Source organism: Globicephala melas, chromosome 2, assembly GCF_963455315.2.
Source record: "Globicephala melas chromosome 2, mGloMel1.2, whole genome shotgun sequence".
Lineage (NCBI taxonomy): Eukaryota > Metazoa > Chordata > Mammalia > Artiodactyla > Delphinidae > Globicephala > Globicephala melas.
Window position 1 is genome coordinate 134,043,802 of NC_083315.2, and position 24,974 is coordinate 134,068,775.

At 36.3% G+C, this 24,974-nt stretch overlaps 1 protein-coding gene across 1 annotated transcript; it reads left to right on the top strand.

The window, feature by feature from the left end:
- Positions 1-227: 227 nt before the first annotated feature.
- Positions 228-18,217, top strand: NAA30 (N-alpha-acetyltransferase 30, NatC catalytic subunit). The gene is made up of 5 exons (XM_030855097.3): positions 228-394; positions 654-1,428; positions 6,194-6,317; positions 8,084-8,139; positions 16,971-18,217. The coding sequence occupies exons 2-5, from the start codon at positions 655-657 to the stop codon at positions 17,106-17,108; spliced, it is 1,092 nt and encodes a 363-aa protein (XP_030710957.1). The 5' UTR covers positions 228-394; position 654; the 3' UTR covers positions 17,109-18,217.
- Positions 18,218-24,974: the final 6,757 nt, after the last annotated feature.

Consider the following 24,974-nt stretch of genomic DNA (forward strand, 5'->3'; position numbering starts at 1 on the left):
CCTCGCGTTGCAAGATCCGCAGTTGAGCCCCAAGGCCGAGGACAGTGGGTTGGGAGCTGGTGACTCCAAAGCCCTCTGCAACTTCCCCGCCCTACAGCCCCACCCATTAGCACGCGGTCTCCCCCGGGGCCCGTATGAGACACCTTCGTCCCCGCCCCTCCACAGGTCACCTCCCTCCACGCCCCTTTCCCTCGGCCCCGGCAGCCGGCAGGCAGGGAAGTGTCGTAAAGCCAGGCCCAGGAAACTTTACCCAGGGTAACAGCCGAGGCGCTTTACGGCGACGGCGGCTGAGTGTGAGGCTTGGCGGCGGTGGAGGCAGCCGCGGCGGTGCGGGAGGCGGCGGCGGCCGAGGAGGAAGAGGAGTGGCGGCAGTGGCGGCGGGGACCTGTTCGGGGTGAGCCTGCGGTGGGGACGGGGAGGGGCCGCGGGTGACAGGGCTGGCGGATGGGCGCGGGCGGACGGGGACGGTGGCCGGCTGAGCAGCTGGGCGGCGCTGAAGAGTTGGGGGGGGCCCGCGGAATTGGGGCGCCAGCTCTGTGAGGGACGGTTTCTGCCTTTGTTTCCCCCCCAACCCTGGCCGCCCCCCGCCCCCTCTACTCCGCGCTTGTCCGCCGGGTCTCATGGCTTCCCCTCTCGGTCTGTGTCTCCTCTAGGATGGCGGAGGTACCGCCTGGGCCTAGCAGCCTCCTCCCACCACCAGCACCTCCGGCCTCGGCGGCGGCCGAGCCCCGCTGTCCCTTCCCGGCGGGGGCCGCCCTCGCCTGCTGCAGCGAGGACGAGGAGGACGACGAGGAGCACGAAGCCGGCGGCGGCGGCGGCGGCGGGAGCCTGGCGGGCGGCGAGGCGACGGCGGCGGCCAAGGGGCATCCGTGCCTCCGCTGCCCCCAGCCGCCGCAGGAGCAGCTGCAGCTCAACGGATTGATCAACCCCGAACTGCGGCACCTCCGGACGGCCGCCTCCCTCAAGAGCAAGGTTTTGAGCGCGGCCGAGGCGGCCACGGTCACGGCCACCCCCGCCGGGGGCCCCAGAGCGACTGCAACAAAAGGAGCCGGGGTACACTCGGGCGAGAGCCCCCCTCCCTGCCTCCCCAATAATGCAAGAACTGCGCTCCCCAGCCCCGCAGAGGCAGCGGCGGCGAGCGATCCCGCGGCGGCCCGCAATGGACTGGCGGAGGGCCCGGAGCAGGAGGAGGAGGAAGACGAGCAGGTGCGGCTGCTGTCTTCATCCCTGACCGCCGGCTGCAGTTTGAGAAGCCCTTCAGGCCGGGAGGTTGAGCCTGGGGAGGATCGGACTATACGTTATGTCCGATATGAATCCGAGCTGCAAATGCCCGATATCATGAGACTGATCACCAAAGATCTGTCTGAACCCTACTCCATTTATACCTATAGATATTTTATCCACAACTGGCCACAGCTGTGCTTCTTGGTAAGTGGGTGGAACGAAAATAGGGTGAACCCAGCCGAGAGATCCAGGCCGTGCGGGGCAGGGAGTGTGAGGGCAGGAGTGGCAGTGGATGTATCCTGCATTTCATAGTATGTTACGTGATGTAAAGTGCGTGTATGCACTCCTAATTATTTAATGAAACTGCTTTGGAGGTAAGGGTTCATGATCCGGGTTAACTTGATACTGATGTAAATGCAATAAGCCTGTGTGTTGCATGTTGGGGGTCTTGTATCCTGTTTACATTAGCTTATAATCATGTTTAACCGTCTTTAATTATCCTCCCTCATCCTCAAAGCACTTTGCAGTCATTTAATTTGAACATGGTTCTGTTCGGATACAGGCCTTATTAATCTCTCAATTACAGCCATAATCAGGGAAGAGTGTATGCATAAACATGTTTTGGTGAACATGATTGTCAGTAAACTTGCTGTGGCCACACTGGAGAATTAAATCTTAGAAGCGTATTCCATAATTATGGAGATTGTTTCCTTTTACTTCAGCAGGGCAGTTAGCAGTTGTAGCCAGCCTGCTTTCTGGTGCACGGTTGCAGAAGGTGCTACTAACACTTCTGGTGGCTGAAAGACTCCAGAAACTTGAACAAAATACCCTTTTTGGGAGTGTAGGAAACTGTGAAATTGTTAAGTAATCTATTTTTTTTTTCTTTTTTTAAAAGAAGCTGGTCATAGATATGCTTAAGTCCTAGTACTATTGCTGGCTTGTGTGTAATGTAGTTGACAGAAATTTTTTGCTTAATATATGAGTAAAAAAGACTTGGCTTAACAAAACAAGCTGAATTTTTTTTTTTTTTTGACTTACGTAGTACCGGTAGTACCAATAGTTTCCCAATAATATTGACCAATTTCAGTCTGTATGAAACCTTTCACTTAAATGTTGATGGCAGGTATGTGCTTTATATCATGTACTCACAAGCATGTTGTTTCCATTGAATTTTATTGAAGAAAGACAACATGCTTTTAAGGAGTGCTTTACGATATGTGAAGGGAAAAGCCACTACCATTATTTGCTGTTTTAGAATTGACTTAATTGCATTTACTAATTCCCTGTAAGATGCTTTGACAATACTTTAGAAATCTGTCTTTTTGATTCTATAGCTTGGTGGTGATCTGAAAATATAACCTCAGTATTGTTGATAATGGTAGCTGTGCTATTTTCTGCGTTCACTTTGCTAAACTTCAGTTTAGTATGTTTGTTTAAACTGGGACCTATTTTATATTCTACAAAACTGCTCTTACAGGATTCTAACCATTGCATCAAAATAGAAGTTCTAAGACACGTCTGTGTCAAATGAATATGGGAAGATGGTTTTCATAGCATTATTATAAATGTCATATCAAATGCTATTATAAATGCTGAAGATTGTAGATTGATTTAATTGTAAGTTAATTCACAAAAGCATACAATTTAGTTACAGTTTAAATTGAAATAGTGTATGTATTTCTGTTAATTCCAGAAAATAGTTGTGTATGTGTGATGATTAGTCAGCTTTTGAGTTCTGGTATTACCTAGACCTCTCTCAACTTGTCTGCCATTTTAAACTCTGATAAACTGAATATTAGTAAACTTTACTTTGATTTTACATAGACTCCTCCCAATTCAACAGCTAATTTGAACTTTAACCCTTAATAGCCAGTTTGTTTAACATTAAACTCTCAATATCTAGAAATTGTGATAATATGCAAGTGGTTGACCTGTAAGGTTTACTAATGCAAGTATGGATCTAGACGTATTGAACATAAAACAATAGTTAAACAATCAGAGGCCATTTGGAACTGGGGCCTTTATATTGGCGTTTAAAAAATTTGAATTTCTCATGAGAACTAATTTAAAACAAATATAAGTATGTTTATTTCAATTCATATTATTTTAGAACTATAAAGGATCCTAGAGATAATCTAGTTCAGCTTAATTTTTTTTTTTTAATGAAAAAAAATTAAAGACCAGAGTGACTTAAAATGTTCGCATCTCCAGATATTTAGGGTCCAGAGATATAAAGCTAGAACCCAGGTCTCCTGGCCTGTCATTATAGAAACAACTAAGAAGCTGAAAAATGACATACCCTTGAGTCATTCAGCCAAGATCCTTGTGTCACCAAGTTATGCTTCACCAAGTAATAGTTGTCCTTGCAGACAATGATATTAAGAGACTAGAAATCTTCAGAATGTTCCTGGTTTCCATGAGTAACCTGCAGAGGATCAAATGGAATATATGTGGTTGGACCTTAGAAAATCGCCAATACTTGACCATATTTGACTAACAAAAGTGACAGTTTCTAATGATTCTTCCTAATAATTGTAACAGATGTGAACGTATGGTACTGTACAAATGGGAGGCACTGTCATTTACTCTGTACTTAAATAATTTATCTGTCTCTTTTGAGTTCATGGTATTTTCAGTTGTTGGTGCCTTTTTGAACTTCTTAAACTTATTACCAGTGATATACTATAGTACTTCTGTTATTTGTTCTAAATTTAAATTTCCAGATTCCTCTGTTTTCCTATTTGTGATATTCTGGAATTTGGGAATCTGTATTTCACACAGCTTGTATTTTTCAAGTTTTATAGATTGACAAGCATTTGGCCTTGTAGAGTTAAATTTTAATCTTGCCTGGAATTTTTCAGTTCCCATCCTTGAAAAAAAGAACACATTTTAATAGCATGAGTTCCAAATTTATGTGCAGAAGCTTTTATTTGTAAAAACTTAACATGCAGTTCAGTGATTCTTGTAAGTGTATATTCATCAGCAATTTATCAGGAAAAAATGCAGAATTGGCCTTCCTCACTAAACATCTTACTAATAACAGTGAATCATATATTGGGCTTTTATTTTTAAATGATGTGTACAACTTGATTTTTGTTCCCATAGATTCTTGATTAGTAAGAACTCAATCTAGTCTAAGTGAACTAATATAATACTTTGTTTGCTTATTACTTTCTTGGTCCGAGGACAAAGAAGATTTGTTTGAAATGCCTATCCAGTTTGAAAGTATTGTCCAGTTATATTGTGTCTAGTGGTTTTAATTTTTTCCCCTTTTGGATGGTTTATTAACTGTGAAATGTAGCTGTCCTATAATTTTGTATCATAGATTGGTATAGATTTCCATTTCTCCTAGCTTATGAGGTCAGGTCAAAAATTTTTTAATGTACCTCTCATCTCTGATATATGCACACACACACACAACCACACACATCTATTTGAAATAAGTTATGTTCAAATCAGAAAATGCTGTTCAACCAGGCAACTTTTGTATATGTTTCAGGACTTAATACAGAAAGAAGTTTTACTTTTCAAAAGAATTTTGAAAGAACCAGATTGATTTATCATGAATGAAAATGGAATTAACAATTTTAGAGGTTTATTGACCCCAAATAATTTTGGATTATGTTGACAAAACAGAAATGAATTAGTGTGGATTGTTGAATTTAATATCCCTTCAAAGTAAATCAACTATACTTCAATTAAAATAAGTAAATAAAATTAATATCCCTCCTGACCTAGTTTAGGCTTGCGTGAAATGGATTAGAATTATCTTGCCTAAAGATTTCTCCACAGTTGAAAAAAAGGCTTTTTAATCAATGTACAGAATGATGAACTAAAAAAAGTCATAACAGATTCAAGATAAGAGAGGTATTAAGTGTAAATTGGGCTTATTGATTTTTTTAAACCCATTCCTGGTTTTTGTTGTTGAAATAGTTTCTGAAAAGTTAATTTTATTAAGAGATGATTTGAAGCTTTCATATTTTTTTATGAGGGCTCTTTACAGCAAACAAGTATTTCTGTCTGACACATTATTAAACAATTGGAACTATTGCCCTATTTATATTTACCAGAGTACAATGTTTACTAGAACTTTTTGTTGGTGATGGAATTTTTGAAAAACATATTTTCAATGGTGATACTGGAAATTTTAATGAAAATGGAGGCTGATTAGCTTTTATTTAATAAGTAATCTTTGTGTGGAAGGCTGTACATTTTTATTAAAATAGAAAGCTCTGTAAAAATTACAACTTTTGCTTTAATATGAAGCTTTGATTTTGAGATCTAGATATTCTGTGAGCTTTATGGCAATGACTCACACTGTCAGTAGAGCCCTAAAAATGAGACCATCGTATATCTAGTTTTTGTAGTCCTTCAGTAACAGAAACCCCTTGGGTAGGATCTAAGGAATACCTTAAAAATAATCCTTTTTCTTTTAGATTTTCTTTCCCTGATCAAAATCTAACTGTTATTCAGGTGTAAATATTATGTCTTATATCTGTCTTTCACTAAAACTTTATTATAATTAAATATAAATTTATAGTACTCTGTTGATAAGTTTCACAATATTTTGTGATATCTAATGAAAAGACTTTCTTAAAAAATTATTTTCACATGTTTCCCCTTTCCCAGATCTTAAACATGTAGCTCTTTATTGCAACTAATTATAAGCACCTCATAAAGTACTTGAATGTTTACCATGTGGAAATTTGCTTTTTTTTTTCCCCTAGGCTTTAATAATGAGCCTAAGAAATTCATGTCCTAAAGAATGTTGAAAGATTTTAAAACTAGAACATTTGAAGGAGTTCTGGGATTTAGATTTCTGACACTTCTGTGACTGCTCTCTTGCTAGAATTCTCATTATTTCTTCCTCCCTCAGAAACACTGACCAATGGTTGGCTGCTGTTTCTGTGGGTAATTATGCAATACCTGATGGCAATGTATTCTTTGTAACTGTTTGTTTATTTTTAAGGCCATGGTAGGGGAGGAGTGTGTAGGTGCCATCGTTTGCAAGTTGGATATGCACAAAAAGATGTTCCGCAGAGGTTATATAGCCATGTTAGCCGTGGATTCCAAATACAGGAGAAATGGCATTGGTAAGAAAAATATTATGTCACAAAAAAATGCCTAAGTTATTTTCATTTTTTTTTTGAAGCAGAAGACTTAAATGTAAATAGTATATAGAAATGAGCATGAAGCTGAGGGAAGAAAATTGATTGCTTTTATTTCAAAATATTTTCAAAATGTTTTAAAAATGAATTGTTTCCTTTATTACTGTTTAATTATTTGAGAGATTATCTTTCTAACAATTAGAAGGTGATCAGTTTTCATCTCCAGACATTTTTTTGATCATATCCAAACTGCTTTGCATTATACTAAGTTCTGCAGTTTTTAATAGCATTATTAGGGTGCTTGATCACAGCACTCAAGCAGCTGTGTGTACTTGGGTTAAATGGTCCTCAATCAAGGCAAAATTATGGAGAAATTGTTACCATTATTTAGTACTAGTCATCAAACATTATATTAGCAATTCGGGAAGGACCAGGAAAAAGGAGAATTGTTTCTTACTACTATTCCCAAACTCATCTCTTTCCTGGGCTACCTTTCCTGGCCTTTGCAGTTAATCTTATACTCATGGTTTATAATGGTCATTAGAATCATCTGGGTGGTTTAAAAACAAATGCTTAAGCCCCTCCCCTTGAGAATCTTATTTGTCCTGTTAGAAGTAGGGCTGAAATTTCCCCAGGTGGCTGTGATGTAAGCCTGTTAAGAACAGCTGTCATAGTGTCTAAGACCTACTGGCTCTTTGTTCAAGATGGAGGATCAGGTAGATAAGCACTTGTCTGAGCATGGCACATTCTGAGAGGTACTGAAGCTAAGTAAGTATTCATGAAAAAAGAGTTTGATGCCTGTACCAGTATTTAATTACTAGCAGTTTTGTCACTTGTAGTTTTATCTTTTTAAACTATGAGTGTCCAGTTTAAGACTGCTTCACACAATCTGAGACATCATGAGAAGTCATTATGAATAGGTTTACTTAGTACATTAGGTTCAACCAACTTTTCTTATAGTGTTACAGTTTGCCACTAAGATGTTTAATGAATTGGGCTTGTTATGCAAGCCAAGTTTGAGTCTTTGATGCATTAAAAAGAGCTGGTAAGGACTCATGGAAAATGATAGGCAAATTGCCTGGCTACTTCAGAGGGCAGAAACCAGTGCCTTGAAGATTGCATCCTGGCCCTCAGACATATTTTGTATGGCCCATGTAACGTGTGCTTGCTTGTATTCATGGTTTGAAAATTGAGAGAGAAAATTTGGATTTCTTAAGATCAGATTTAGCATTTGTTTTCCCTTTAATGTGCTAAGTATATCTGACCCTAAACTAGGATACAGACACACCACTGACGTCATTTGGTGTGCCCAGGCTTACTATAAGGTTTGTGGAAACTAGCACAGTGTCTTGGGCCCACTCTGGGTCACAGCAATTCTGGTGTGATCTTTGGCAAGATTGGCTCAAAGGTCATGGAGTGAGTTCTTACCAGCTGAAGAAGTTCCTGGGTTGCTCTGGCCATATCTTACCTTTTTCCTTGGAATTAAACAGCATTTACACCTGAGAAAAGGATATATATCAGGAGATAGGTCTTTCAAGAGGAAACTTGTATTGCTATGCACAAGTCCTATTGGGCTCTCAGTTTTAAGTCTAAATTTTTTCCCCCACTTAATTTGAGATAATCTGTGTATCTCATTCAGGGTAGAACCCAGCATTTGACATTTCTTTGCTTCTTATGAATATTACAATTTAGGTATCTTTAAGAAACTAATTACATTTTTTACTTCATTAATACTCAGCTCTGTATTCTAGGTACTAACTTGGTTAAGAAAGCTATATATGCTATGGTTGAAGGAGACTGTGATGAGGTAAGTCTTCCTAAATGTTTAAGACCTTTTATCCTGGGCTGTATTCTACTGGGTATTTTTATAAATAGCCCATAATAAGTTGTACTGCAGATTTCATTGCAAGCTATTATTATACAAATGTAACTTGTGCTGAAAATTACATTCCGTTGAAAAACACATGAACTTTGACCTAGAACAAATTTTAAGATGATAAGGGAGCTAAAATTTGTGTCAGAATGTAAAGGTAAAATTTTAGATATTTTTAGTAAATAACTGGTATTCAGAACTCTGATTTGTTATCAGTTAAATCATTTAAGGTAGCTCTTATTATAAACCTTATTGTAATTTACTTGTGTATTGGACTTGGTTTCTCTCTAAATAATACTTTTTTTTTTTTTTCCTGTGGGCCAACTGTCAGCCCATATGAAGAACATTTCACATTTGAAAAAAATCTCAGCATTAAATAATAAGGCTGGAGGGGGGGAAAGACAACCACTTTTTAAATGTAGATCTATCTGTAAATTAGCATAAAAGCGTCTTCTCTCTTCAGATTGTTTGTAAGGCCTGAAGGCAGGTAGTATCTTTGTATCCTGCAGCACTGTGCTTTACATACGGTAGGTGCTCAATAAATAATAGTGATGGTTGGGAATGTTAAGATTTACTATTATGTAATGTGGAAGGGGATAAGTATAAACTAGGGAAGTACAGATATCTTTAATATAACAGTGGTGACTAAGAAGGACCAGAGTTGTGCTAGTAATTTTATGAGCATTACTGCTAACACTTGTCTTTATTATTGGAGGGCAAATGTGCCTTAGAGAGTTCTCAAAATACTTGAAATTAGGTAATTTTTTTCTCAGACTGCAATAAGTAACTTGTTTTGGTTACTTTTTTTTTTTTTAAGTGGGGTTTTTTTGGTACAAAATTTATTCACAGTCACTAACCATCATTATTTGTGTGTATTTGGGGTGCAAAGTCCTTTCTTTTACCATCTTCACGCTTTTCAACTCTTCATCTTTCTTTCCACTAATAGCTGCTATTAATCTTGCAGTTTGCATCCTCCCATTTTCTAAGCACATGTGAATGCAGATGTTTACCCATTTTTTTTTACAAATGAAATCACAGTTATCCTGCTATAACTGCTTTTTCCACTTAACAGTAACTCATGAACAGGATTCCATGTCAGTACAGAGGTACAGCAGAGTATTCTCACGCTCCTTGTCCACATTCATGGTTCGTAGTTTGACAGATCACACTAAATCGTGGTTGTATGAGAAGGCCTACAGACATATTGGGCAGCACAGGGAAGACATCCTGGGATTTACGGATATTTAATTTTTTTACCCCGAATAAGAAAATTCACACATGGCAAAGGATCTCATATTCACAGCTTTTAATTTCAAAAAGTAAAAGGTACAGTGATTATCTGTTAAAAAAAAAAAAAAAAAAGTAAAAGATACCCTGATTATCTACATCATTGGTAACTAAAATTTGAGTATAAAATTGAATATAAATTTTTTCATCAGTGTAAGTCCAATATGGACCATGGCTATATTGGCTTAGACAGCTCATCAAGAATAGAAGTCAGGCTTCACAAAAGCTGCTTAACAGTTCGGAGAAATCTTTGGGATGATAAGACCATGTTTTGATCCTCTACTGAGTAGTGTGGTTCCCAGTGAACAGGGATGTTATAAGGAGGGAGTATTATGTCCCTTAGGAAAGCCTTTTCTGAGTTATCCTAGTTACTGCCTATGAGACAGGTAGTATGCTTTACCTTAACTGATCAAATGTTTAAATAGTGTTGGCTTTTCTTTGAAAGTTCTGAGGAATGATGAGATTTTGGTTATATTGTTATAGTCTTAAGGTTAAGGCCTAAATTAGTGATACATTTTATCGTAGAACTATTCATTGTGGGCTTAAAATTCTGATTCATTTTTCTTACTTTTCAAGCAATGAGTTTTACTCAATCTTAGACTGAAATGGGTATAGTTCCATGAACTTATTTCTGTTGTATGGTTTTTTTTTTTTTTTTTTTTTTTTGCGGTATGCGGGCCTCTCACTCTTGTGGCCTCTCCCGTTGCGGAGCACAGGCTCCGGACGTGCAGGCTCAGTGGCCATGGCTCACGGGCCCAGCCGCTCGGCGGCATGTGGGATCTTCCCGGACTGGGACACGAACCCGTGTCCCCTGCATTGGCAGGTGGACTCTCAACCACTGCACCACCAGGGAAGCCCTGTTGTATGGTTTTAAGTGGATGGTTTTTGCAGTTTGAATAGCTCTGCCTCTGGATTAGGGAAGTCTTCCATGGTTTAAAAAAATTGGGTATCTGTGCCCCATATTGTTCAGATAAAGGATTTGCTGTAGAAAGGGACAGAACTCTTGCTTACTCTTTATTAGGCTTTCCCTTTCCCTTTCATTGAGTTTTAAACCATATAAGCAACAAAGTCTTCTGTCCTCTTTACCCTTCTAATTTTTGATGGTAGTGTGTTTGTTGGTTCTACTTCCTTATATTACCATCTCATCCTGTTTGGTTTGGTTTCTTTCCCCTCCACTCCAGTGTAACTACTTTGTATTTGCTAGACCCAGTAGCTTCTTGGTCTTCCTCTGCTTATTAAAATGCTTCTCAGTCTTTAAGACCCAATTCAGATATCAACAACTCCTTTTAAGTTTTCCTTGAAAACCACCTTCTGTGGTTTTCTTTACCTCCCTTTCTGTAATACTTACTATGCTTAAATTCTTAAATTTACTTGTTCAGAGACTGTGCCTTAGCCACTGAGAGCAGAGATACCTTTTCTTGTTTACTGCTGTATTCTTAGTACTTAGTACAGCATTTGTGATAGAGTACATGGTTCATAAATATTGGTTGAATGATCAGTTTTGTGTTTCCAGTATCTTATCTATGCCTCTTTTTTTGGGGGGGGCTGGACTTTTGAATTTCGATTTGTCTATTTTTTTCATTAAAAAAATTGTTTTTTAGTTCTTTTCTTTTTTTAGTTTTATTTTTTTATACAGCAGGTTCTTATTAGTTATCTATTTTATACATATTAGTGTATATATGTCAATCCCCATCTCCCAGTCTAATTAGTTTTTAACTTGTCTTTCTCTCTAAGCTTCTAAGAACAGCAATCGTCTTTTTTGTGTGTGTGTGTACATAAAAAAATATATCTGAAAAAATATATATCTGCAGGGTTAACCAAGTTATTAAAGTACCCTTTGATAAAGCAATTATATATAAAAATAGTTTTGTATATAATTCATTGTTCTGAGGAAAACTTTGAAATTATAATTCTCCAAGAATACAATGACCAAATTATAAAATAACTGACATGTGATGTTACTTTCATTAAGTTAGGTCAATCTTCCTTTCTTTTAAAGTGTTAAGAAATTTTGACAAATTATCAGAAAGACATTTGTGAAGGGTTTTAAATTACATCTTCTACTGCTTAGGTCGTGCTGCTGTTTTTTCAATCTTACAGAGAGAGATTTTTGAATCTATGAGCCTATTAAGAGAGATACATTTGGAAATCTCTATGAAGCTTTACTGTACACATCCAGTCAATTTTTACTTTCTGTTCTGTTTGCAGAATTTATTTATGACCTTGAGTCATGTTTATATTGCTTTTGGTTGCCACTTGTCATTTTAAGATAAATTCAGAGTGAATTAAACTGAGGTTAGTTGAAATGTAGATCTGTACATTTCACAGAGTTGAAATGTAGATCTTGCTTTTGCCCAAGGAACAATGGTATTATTCTTCTGGTCTAATAGATCTTTTCATTTTGCCTTACTATGACTTTCCTAACTTTTTATATCAGAATTAGACATGTTTAAACAGCGTAGCTAAAGATCTTTTCCATTTTCTGTATATTTGGATCTGACTAAAAAGTTATAGCATCAGAAAAAGAAACAGGTGGATTCATTACTTCATGAGTAAGAAATGCATTACCTGTATTGCTAATCTAGCTTGAATTTGGTTACTCCTCTATGTGGTCTGGCTGCCAAACATTTAGTGGCTACTAGGAGAAGCTTCTTGAGCTTGGGTTTTACATTAGGGGAGACAGTAAGAAAAATATGTACAAATAACATGAATGAGTTTTCTTGTGTACCTAAAATAATGAACCCACATGGTGGCCATTTACTTTTATGTACTTTTTTTGGAAATAAATTAGAATGAATGGAGCAGCATGATGAACAGTACTTTTTAAGCTGTAGATGTCCCTGAAATGTTCACCTCTGGAAATTTAAATTTCAAAATTTTTTTTAGATTTATGGTATGGTTACTACGATATTAATACTCAGAACTAACTCATAAATGATGAAAATATACTGGAATCAGAATTTCTTAATGGAGGTTAAGTGTGCAGTATGTGACCTTAAAACATTTTTAGTTGACCAGCATCTTCCTATTTTCGTCTATCCCCAGCCCCTTGGAGCCACCATTCTACACTCGGCTTCTATTAAGTTTGACTGTTTTAGTTTCTGTATATAAGTGAGATCACGCAGTATTTGTTTTTCTATGTTTGATGCATTTCACTTAGGGTAATGCCCTCCAGGTTCACCCGTGTTGTCACACTGGCAGCACGCACCACTTTATCCGACCATTTGTTGATGAACATTTAGGTTGTTTCCTTATCTTGGCTACTGTGATAATGCTGTAATGAACATGGGGACCTCTTTGAGGTCCTGATTTTACTTTCTTTGGTTGTATACCCAGAAGTGTGATTGCTGGATCATATGATAGTTCTATTTTTAATTTTAAGGAACCGTCACACTGTTTTCCATAATGTCTGTAGCAATTTACATTCCCACCAACAGTGGGAAATTTATTTAAATAACCAATAATAAACCTGTTACATGTTAACAAAATAACATACATTTTATAGTAATGTACAAGATGACTTTTAAGCTTTTTGTGTTTAATAATTATATGTTTAACATTTTTAGTTTCATTGGAAACATATAGTTTGGCTGTGAGACAGGGCAGCTAGGTGAGGAACAGAGTAAAATGGAATTATTTAAACTGTAAGGATTTTTGGTTGAGTAGTTTGGCCTAGTTAAAGATCTGGATATGATAAGCCTGGGTTCTAGATCCATCTTCTGTCGATATAGTTGTGTGATTATAGGAAAGTCATTTAACTTCTTAAATCTGTCTCTTTGTGCAATGTAATGGTGGTTCTGATCTTAAAGGGATGTTATGAAGAGCAGTAAAATTGTTCAGTCAGATTGTCGGTGTAAGGCCTGTGAGGTGCTAGACAATAAAATAGTGCTTGCCGTCCCTCCAGGAGCTCCTAGCCTGTAATATTAAAAAAGGTTTTCTAAACTGTAATGGTTTGGCTCATCCTGACAATGGTTTGTTCCTGAGAGAATCCGTAGAACTTCACTGTAACCCTTATTTTCTGTTAAGTAGAATTCAACTTAGCCAAGTTTCTTTAGGATTAAAATAACCTTATTATGCTTTGGCTTCCTATATAATATTCCCATGATGTGAACTAAAAGAATAATTTTATAGAGAGTTTCCAGTATAAACCCAGATCCTCTTTTAGTATGTTTATAAGAATTTCGTAATTAAGTGTTAAAAAGTAGTTACTTCTTTTGTGGCGTTTTCTGTTGTGTCAAATAATACATGATCTCTTTGATTAGAGAATGTGAGTGTGCTGAGAGAATCTTTTCATTTTAACCAAGGTGTTAGCACTTTGTGTAATGTTTTTCTGTAAATTGGGCTTTATTTTCTTAATCCGTTAGGATGCCAACAAACCTGAATTCAACTCTTAACTTACACGTCAAGTGTATATTTATGTAGCTATAGTTAGCCTCAGCTGTGTTTTGAATATTTTAGATTGCTGGATATTAATGAATATGGACCTGGATCCCCTTCATTATGTTAGATCTCCCATTCACTGCTTTGTTTTACTTTGGGGTGCAATCACAGGTACAGAAGAGTGGATACTATTAAGCTCTAGTTCACATTTGGAGTCTGGTTTATTCTTGTTCTACTGGTGGCCTTGAGTTTCATTCACTTGTAAGTTAGAGATATATCTGTTTCATAGGGTTCTTGTGAAAATAACATTATGACATATGCATGTAATATGAGATAATGCATGTGAAATGCTTTACGTAGCACATAGTAAGCCTTCAAAGAGTATTATTTTTTTTACACTGTCGCTCTCCTTTTTATTTCTGTGAAATCAGTTCTAAGTTTTGAGTTGTTGCAGCTTTATTGCTTCTCATATTGTTTTGATTTAACATTTTAGCTGTAATTAGGTGCTGACATAAAACAGAATTCTAGGAATTACTCAAGAGAATAGTTCCAAACTGGTAAATTGCATTGACCAGACTGGGGTGTTCCAAACTGGAGGATGGCACACATTACTGAACATTAAATTCCATTTTAAGAGCAGAGAGAAATTGTTGACTTTTTATTTTCATCTTGAACCGATTTGCTTGCTGTATAACTTTTATAGGAACATTTTCCCTTGATCTTGAACTATTAATGACTTGGTTTTAGATCTTTTTAAAGTTTGGATTAGTGTGTGATTTGCTCTCATGAGTTGTTTGCATAGGTAATTGCTGTAAGATGATACTTTCTGTTTGAGTACTCTGGTCATTTAAAAGCGTGGCAGTACTTTCGTTTGTTTCCTGTTTATGTAATGTATGTAATATAATGAAAGGTACTAAGGGCATATATAATTAACAAATGTTTAAAAGCCTTCTATGTGTCAAGCAGTGTGTTAGGTGCAGAGGAAATGGCTGTGAACAAGGTACCCATGATCCCTGTCCTTGTTGGGCTCACCAGCTGGGAAAGATGTCATACTCATCAAACATTGAATGAAAGTGCAGTTGAACAAGGAGCAGTGCCAAGTGCTGTGGGGTAGTATGAAGGGAAAGAGATACTCTACCCAGTCTGGAAGTGACATGCTAAGGCCAAAAGCAAGAAGAGGAGGATGGGAAGAGTGTTCTTCCAGACAGAAAAAACAGCTTATGTGAAAGGTCTAAGGTAGGAAAGATAATGGTGGGTTCCAGAAACTTAAAGTTTAGTGTTGATCGTGGCGAGTAACGGGGGGAGACCTAAAACACAATTAGCAAGGTAGGTAGAGGCCATATCTTGACGGACCTTTTAGGTCTCTTTAGATTACTGTTAGATTGTGGACGTTTTCTTGAGGACAAAAGAGAGTCAATAAATGGTTGTAAGCAGGGAATTAACGAGCATCACTGTACCTAGAGTGGGAGACCTTTGGGTTAGGAGGTTCTTGTATTTATAATAAAAGTTGATGGCAGCTTAGACTAGAATGTTGTCAATGGGGATAGAAAGAAGAGGATCAGTTTAAGAGAGATTTAAGAGAGAAAATTGAAATACTCAATGCCTGGATGTATGTAGCGGGGTGGAGAGGAAGGAGGTACAGAGATGACTCTTAGGTTTTAGGTTTGAGGCATTGATGGGATGGAGATCTTGTTACTGATGTGCGGAATTGTAGAGGAGTTGATCATGAGTTTTTTGGATCCGATGAGTTGAAGTACAGTCTTTTCTCTATTATTTATATCTGTTGCTTGAATTCTTGTCAGATTTTTTTTTTATAGCTTGCGATAGAACAGGAAGAGACTCGTAGGCTTTACTTGGGCCTCTGTTTAATTATACTTTGCCCTTTTTTCCCACTCCAAACACCTCGGGGTTATAACATCCCGACAGTAGCTGTGACTCACTGTGTTGATTCTCAGTGAGGTAGGTAGAGAATCAATAGAAAGGCAAATAGAGCTATGTATGTAAAAGTTGGGAGGATGGGATAGAGGATATTTTGGTAGGGGAAGGTAGAAGTAAAGTAGAAGAACATCACATAATAGTCAAAAGTATCAGTTCTTCATTGTCAGGGCCACTGGTTCAGTAATATTTTAAAAGACCCAGATAGAAGTTAATACCTCTGTTAAGTGTTGATATCCATAGTGTCTAGACATACTCAGAATGTAGTTCTCAGAATGTCGTCCCCTTACCAGCAGCAATCCACATCACCTGGCAATTTTTAAAAAACGCAGATTCTTGGGCACCACCCCAAACCTACTCAGAAACTCTGGAGGGGAGGTGCAGCAATCTATTTTAATAAGCCCTCCAGGTACACTAAAGTTTTGGTACCTTTGATCTAGGTTTGGTAAACTTTCTCTACAAAGAGCCTGATAGTAAATATTTTAGGCTTTGCAGCCCACAGGTCTCTGGTGCAACTGCTCAGGTCTGCTTTTGTATTGAGAAAGCAGCAATAAACATCATGCAGACCAATGGACATGGCTGTGTCTCAATAAAACTTTATTTACAAAAACAGGCAGTGGGCATATTTGGTCTAAGGACGATAGTTTTCAGACTCTGGTCTTGACTGTAGACAAATATGGTAGTTGTCGCCAGGATAAAGGATGACATATTAATGAAAATATAGGAGTTGGAGGTCAATCTGAATAGTTTCAAGTACTGGTTTATTTTCTTAAATCTTTGATTGTTGATTTTTTTCTTCATTTTTTTGTCACACTATACAGGGAACGAATTCATCTTTGTTTTAGTATAAAACATATATTCTCATTGCCAAAAATTCCAAACATTTCACAAAAATCAATAGAAAAGAAAATGTCCCCAGTGTTCCCACCGCACCCTTGCCCTGAGAGAGAATGACTTTTATAATTCTGATGACTGTTTTTCTGGGTTCTTCCTGTACGTCATTAATATTTACTGTTTTCACCATCAACTTTAAGACAATTAAATGTAGTTTCTTTTTCTTAAATATTTGATCTTATTGTTTATAAGTGATTTGTCAAATTATGAAATTATAAATTAGTTTCAAATATTATAAAATTATAACTTAGTTTTCTCTTTTTTTGAAGGTTGTTTTGGAAACAGAAATAACGAATAAGTCTGCTTTGAAACTTTATGAAAATCTTGGTTTTGTTCGAGATAAGAGGCTGTTCAGATACTATTTAAATGGAGTTGATGCACTGCGACTTAAATTGTGGCTGCGTTGAGAAACTGACATCAAGGAACAACTTTCCAACGATGCAGAATCGACCTTTGCATGCAATGCAATTTGTACAGAATTGCTTTGCAGGTGGATTTAGTGATTTCCATGCAGCTCTTATCTGTCAGTGTCTCATTTGAGTGTCGCACAATATTTGTTGCACTTTGGCATGGCGCATTTGTTCTGAATTAAAAGAGATTGTTTTAAACTTAAAGAGTTCTTTTGGTACCAACAAGATGTGCCAGTTGATAGCCAAGATTTGTTTGTTCATTTGCAAAGTCTGCTGACATTGTTATTTACACAGTGATAATTTTATCACAGAACCAGGAAGTGGAACATGATTTTTGTTCCTGAAAAAAGCCAATGTAGATTGTAAAAATCTCTGAGTATACTAACATTTCACACGAAACCTGCCATAGTTTTCTGAGGGGGTGGGGGAAAAGCTTCAATTTTAGGTTTTATTTTTTCAATATTAAATTTCCATTCTTGAATATTGGTACCTCAGTGATTAGTGAATGAAAAAAAATGTTATGTAGGGTTGGGTGTGTCTTAACAATGAGTAAAGATAACAATTAAATTGCGTCTGCCAGTGCCTGTGTAGATAAGTATATTTGTCTTCATCTCTATAGTTTTTGAATGCATGCTACCTTTTCCTTTTCTTTAAGGCCTTTGCAAGCAAACTTTTGTTTTTATTTAAATTCTAAATTTGGTAATAAATTATTTCAGATTTTTATAATTTGGATACTTTTTCCAGGTGAGTGACAGAGTGGTTTACTGTAGAAGTCCCTTCTTTTCTTACAGTAAGAAGTTGAATCTACTTGGAAAATCTTTGAGAAATGACTCAAAAGGGATGAGAAAAGTTGATGAAGCCGGGAATTGCTGGGTTTTAGATGCACTTTTTTTTGAGAGTGAGGGAATTTTTGGAAAAGAGTAGAAAAATTAATGTAAATTGGTATGATTTTATTTAATCAAAATTGTTACTAAGCTGTGAGGAACAGCTTTTACAAAGTAGTTGGAACTTTTTTCCCACTTGGTTTGGATTCACATTGCTTCCATTTCTTAAAATGCTTCGCTTTTGGTTCTTGGTCTTGAAAATAAATTCCAAGGTGCACTGTATCTGTTTTAAACTGATTTTATTTTCTTTTCACTTACTTGTGCAAATTCTTGGGGGAGCTTTGCTTTATTAGTTCCCAGAAAAACAAAAGGGAGAAATGGAAAATTCTTGGAATGAGTTCTATAGGTTTTCTTAATAGCCATCACCATGTTCATTAGTTACATTGTGTTTTGGCCAATCTGTGCAATGTAATTAATTTTAAAGTTGATTGCTTTCAATGGAGTCAGGAAACCTGTGATGGATAATTTATTTGACTGGAAAACCTAGGTACCCATTAAAGAAAAGATTCATTCTCTGTGAAAAATGTTTTGTAGGAATGTATTGTTTTTTCATTAATTTGGATATGCTTTACTTCTGCTCTAGGATTTGGTTTGAATTTTATTTTATGGCTATAATTACTGTATTTTTAAAAACCCTACCTCCATTAACAGTTGGTAAAAGCCCCCTTTCAGGAAAGTTTGTTGCCTTTTTGTTATGTTTTTTTTTTTTAAGGGAAAGCTGCTCCTTGCTCAGTGTAGTGTCTTGAAAGTGAACATGGTGACAAGTATTTTTTAAATAAAGATACATAAATTTGGTGAAAATAAAATCTTCCTGTTGATGGGATCATTTATAGTTCCTTATTTTTAAAGAAAACTTTTTCTTTTCATTTTATATTGCCTTGAAAGTTTAATGGGCAGAATACTGGTTACATTTAAAATATGAAGACCACACAATACTCAGCTTTCCAGGTGACCATTTTGAGTACGTTTTTGGTCAGACTTCATTAGGACTCTAGCACTTAGAGGAATACCAATCATAATGATGATTCTGTTATTCTTAATATGGAGGGAATTGAACTAATAAAATAGTTCAGTACTTTCATTATCAAATTTTATCTCACCACTTTATATTTGACTTGCTGGTTCATAGGTAATGATTGTTGATGAATGTACATTTGCTTGACTCACTAATGAGGACAGTTCTAAAGTAAATACATGCTAGATTTTTAGCTCAGCCATTAATTTTTTGGCAGATTGTCAATGAAACCATCACTACTGACCTTTTCACCCAGAATTGACCAAATTTTGCTGAATTGACTGGGTGTTTTAAACACAAACTTAACTGTGTGACTGAAAAGTCAAATGGTTGTCATATTGTTTAGCTGGTGTTTGTTGAATATCTGTGTCTACCTTATGTCTTTAATTGGGTGTGCAGAAATTGTTTACTTAAGTGGACTAAAATTTTATCCTCTAGCATGGTAACCCAGCACCAAAATTAAGTCTCCATTTCAGGTGAAGTAGCATCAAACATTAACTTAATTTTTGATATTGGGCTTTCATTTTTCTTATATAATCTTAAAACAGCTCCACTTAAAATTGATAGAGTGAGTTCACTTGGCTAAAACTGAGCAAAATTGGTGCAACTTTCTTTTAATGGGGTGCTGCCTCTTTAAGACTGACTGTACTATCCACTGACACTGGTTTGGCAGTTGCTACTGCTGAACATTTTTATACATGCTACCATGAAGCTATATATGTTAGTATTGAAGAAGCTAACGGGTATACTACCATTTTAATGTGTGGGCTGACTATAATTTCCCTTACATTAGGATGAAACTAGAGAATTCCACAGATCATAAACCAGACAGTAGTTTTGAAGCTGAAGCCAGCAAAAAAAAAAAAAATTACTATTAAAAAATTGGTTCTAATATTTTCTGCCTCTTCCCTAAAGTACCCTCCCCATTTGCTTGACAAATCTATGTAAAGAAGTTTGTTTGTCACATGTTTTAACTTTACCTTGCCCTGTGTTATGGTATTGGCTGACATGTATAAGACTGGATGTGTATATTTATTATGGTGTCTAAAAATCATAAAGTTCATCACTTTCCAGGAGCATAGATAAAAGCAAATTGGTAGTGCATCAGAGTTGCTTTTCAGTGCACCATGACATCACTAAAATGAGTGCTATATTGTTATAGGGCTTTCAGGTTTGTAAAAATATAACCATAAATTATATTGACGTCAGATATGAGTTGAGTATCTATAAAATATCATGTGTATCTCAAAATATTGGACTGCTGTTTGATGACTGGATATTGCTGCATAATTTTCTTCTATTGTCCCATATCCTTTTGGAGAGAGAGTTTTAATGGGATTTGAAATGTGCAAGCTGTCTAAATAAGATGCAGTCAAATAAAGTATGGTTAAGTTGTGTTTGCATTTTTCTTTTAGATACAGCTGTGTGCATTTTATGTTCAAGTTGTTTTACTTTCACCTACTAAGAAGAAAAAAGAAAAAAATAGGCAATCTATTTTGTTCCCCACTTCCTGCCTTGCATCTAAGAGTTATTTGGAAGAAGTGATACACAATTGTTATCTCTCTCACCTTGTGTTCTGACAAATTTGAAAATAACAACATGAACTTGATCTTACTAAAAGTATTCAGAGTTATTAGTCAGCTCATATATCAGCTATCAATACAAATGAGAGCATTTTCTCATGCATTAAACCAAAACTTGTTTTTCTGTCCTTGTCCCATAGCAATTTATTTGTAAGACAGTTTTTATTTTAATTTACTTTTTTGTTTATACTTAAGTAATGTTTTGTTTTGTTTTGTTTTCCCCTTGCTAAGACCAAAGGAAAATAGAGCAATATCTAAAGGGCTTTTTGTCACATTCTTTTGGGAAGATTTAAATGGCAGTTATGTATTCTTTCATATTTCAGGATTTATGGATATTAGTGGAAGAAGAGATCTGTTTTAATTGGGACTGCTAAATTACTCGCATCATGCCTGTCAAATCTTCACTTTGTTCTTTTATAGTCAAGTAGTGAAAATATCTGAGTTCATGTTTTACTTGGGCCCTATATGGAATTCTAAATACTTCATAAATTGTCTTAATAAGGACCAGAAAGTTGATACCGTTCTTTCACACCTATGAACAGAGATCAATAATAACCTGTAGCCTAGAGATGTAGTGATACTTTTAAGCAACTTTTAAAAAATGAGTTTGAAAAATTTCATGAGCAGATAGCACAATGCACTTTCTTCAGATTCAGAGCCGTCCCATAGCACTTTTTTTGGATAGAAATGTTAATTTGTGCTCTCCAATATGATAGTCACTAGTCACGTAGCTACTGAACCCCTGAAGAAAGGCTAGTATGATTGAAGAACTGAATTTTTAATTTTAATTAATTGAAATTTACACAGCCACATGTGGTTTAGTGGCTCCTGCACTGGATAGAATAGCTTTAGATAATATTTAGACAGCAATAACTGAGGAAAACAGCTTTTGAAAAGGATTTTTTAAAAACTATCTAATTCATTGAAGAATGAAATAGGATCATGATTAAAAATTACCTCTGAGCAATATACTCTATACAAAAGAGTATACCTACAGTATTTATGACGAAAACCTATTTCATTAAAACAGTATTTGTCACCACCCCTCTCCCTGCTTTTGCCGTGAATTAGCCATTCTGAGAAAAGCAGCCCTTGCAGTTTTTGTAATTTGGTAGCTCTCTGGGTTGCAGAGGTTCCGAGATTCAAGTGCCAAAAATTGGTTTCTGATGAGACTCCTGTCTTTTTAGCATTAAAATATTTTACATCATTAAGCCTAATAACTTCTCATTTTAGATGAATTTGAAATAATTTTACCTGTAAATGAGATTGGTCATTTCTCGTTTTATGAGTGGTCAAACTGAAACATGGAGGTGTATCATGTTTACACTTTTTTTTGTTCCTAAATTCTAGAAGATTATGTATGTTGATACAAGGGCAAGTGTTTTTGTTTCTGAGAGAACCAGATTTATTTTCCTGTGTTCTCTGGCCACGATGTGTCAATCTTGATTCTAGCTGGACATCTCATAAGTGTAATTCATCAAAAGAGCAGGCGTGGAGATGGGAAACACCTGGCAAAAGGGAGTGCCAGACTTGGTATAGCCTGTTAACACTGCTGGGGAAAGAGCTCAAGCCACACGTTCTATTGATACGAATCAGTGTTTAATCTTCATGTGAAAAAGACCTAGGAATAGTAAAGATCACCAAAGTGCCGAAATCTACCTTCTACTACTTAGAAAAATGTAAACAATGCAGGGGTTAAAAATGTAAGGTTTTTATAATGCTAAGAAATAAGCTTATTTTTAGTTGATGATGGATTTTTATGACTACCTCTTTGCTGTATGAATATATCTCAATTTTTTAATACCTCAATTTCCTGAGAATCTGTATGTATGTTTTTGTAAATAAAATAATTTACCATATGCTAGAGAAAGGACATGGCTTTTAAAGAAATTGTATAAAGACATTTGTGACTGAATTTGTTACACAGTGAATCTATTTGAAATTTCTTAAAAACAGCCTTTTCTGGCTCCCTTGACTGAGGTTTTCTTTTTTGTGTTTTTTTGTTTTTGGTTTGTTTTTTTGTTTTTTTTTAGTAAACATAGTCTTATTTAGCGAGATCTGTGTTCCAGGATGCGTGTACCCTCATTTGTTCATTTATAACTGCAAAGATTTGTATGTCTCCTGTGTTTTCCTTTCATGCCAAAGAAATTCACCCTTTTAAAAAAAGTCAGCAGGTTGCACGAACTGAAAAAAATTTTTTGCCCCTTAGATAGGAGTTCTTAAGAAGCTTTATTTCCTAACATTTAAATATTTTCCAAAGGAAAATATCTTCAATTTTTTAGTTAAAACCAGTAGTAAAAATTTGTAAAAATACGTGTGTTTTTAGGGATGCACTAGTTCTGTAGGAAACAATATTGGCAATTTTAAGGAACTGTGCTGCTTTAAAATCCACAATTGTATGAAGCTGATACAAGATATAAAGTAATTGCTAAATTTTATGTATGTTTGTGAACTGCTCAGGGTTCAATGCCCTAACATAGGTGATCACTAACATCTGTAGGGCCAGATATCCTGTGATTGTACATGTTTATTGATCATTTTAAGGGAGCTGAAGTTGCTGCCTTAAAGCTAAACCTGCTGCCTTAAACTTTGCTACCTCCCTCCCTACAATCATGGCTGTAAACAGTGACTCAGCAGTCAGCTAGCATTATATTTGATTTTATTGTGAATGCTAATAAAATAAAATTTGTAAGTCCACCAAGTATTGACTTAACTAGGTAAATGTAAATTGATTTCAACCTTGTCTTTGGCCAAGTCTACTTGATAGCTTATGATAATATGAAATGAAGTACACCAATATGGATATGAGCATTGTGTTTGAGTTATTGTGAGAATAATTATTTTCTTCATATTTGGAACTGATAATGAGCATTCAAGGTGTTTATTTCCATCAGATGATACTGAGCAAGTTTCTTAACCTCTGTAAACCTTTAGTGATAAATACTTGATAAGCTTAGTGTGAAGAATAAATGAAATAATGTATGTAAATTCACCTTAACAGTACCTAGTAGCCTAGTATATAGTAAATAATAAACGATAGCTATTGTTAATATATATACCATAGTACTATATAGTAATTTTGTATTTCGGTACTGGATTTTATAGCACCATTTAAATGGTAAAAGTCATCTAAATATTAGATCTTATGAGAATAGCCCAGACTGTAGCAAGTGAAGAGAAAAACTGTGTGTACAAATACACACAGACACACACACAAATCCTTAATCATATAACCAGTATTAAAACTCCAATTTCTAGGAAATTGTTTTTAGTAGCAGTATGGAGATGCATAAGAAGTAAATATATAGAATACAGAGGAGGTTACTCTTTCAAAGAGGAAAGATTTCTGTTACAAGGACATTAGACACCTTAGTAGACAAGTTTGGAGGCACAGACAAATGATTATAGGAAAGAAAATTGGTGGAAAGTAGAGGTAAGTTTGAAAGTAGGGGGCTGTGTCTTGCATATCCCAAATACCTAGTGTTTTTCTATGAGCATAATAAGACACAAATGTTTATTGGGGGAAAAATGGGGTAGATAAATACGGTGCAATTGCCAACAGCAACAAAGGAATGACTTTTAGAAAGGGTTGGGTTTTTGAAATGTAATCAGCAAAGCATAGGAAGAAAGAAAAAATAGGTGCTAATATAGGCACAAAGTTTTAATAGAGATTGTTAAGCAAGTGAAGACAGTTTTGGTTTTCCTTTTGAAAGAAAACAAGATAGGGAAGGGTAAGGACAACCCTATATTCTAACACCCCAATGTTGCGTTCAAAAAGGAATTAATAGAGAAATAATTCAGGATAAATTTATCACAGCCGTTATCCGAATTTATAAAGAAACCTTAAACCACATGGCTTGACTAGGGTTGCCATTAATGCATAAAATCAGGAGATGGTTTGATATAGAATATGAGCTACAGAATTGTGGTTCTCATACTAGGGAGTCCAATTTTGCACCTGACTACAGATACAGAAGAACACCTGGACATCTTTGCCCAGCCTACTGAGTAGAGGATCACTGTATTCTGGCTTGATTGTGGGATGCTTGCCATTATTGGGATGTGATCCCCTCAGCTTGGGGTGGAGAGACGTATGATTAATGTTCTTTCTTCATTGCCAGGAAGGCAGTAGAGTAATGATAATAAATAGCATGCAGTGAGCTTGCCTTCTTACAGTTTTCAAAGCACTTTCACCTACTTTTACTCAATCTTTAGAAAGATCTTTTGAGGTGGAAAGATTAATACTCAAAGTGCTTAAATGACGCCTCTAAGGTCACAAAGCAGTGATAAGACCTCAACCCAGGCCTGAGTCTCCTAGATCTGGTTTTCTTCCCATCACACTCCGTGCTTGATGAAACCCAAAGAGGATAGAGTCCAATAT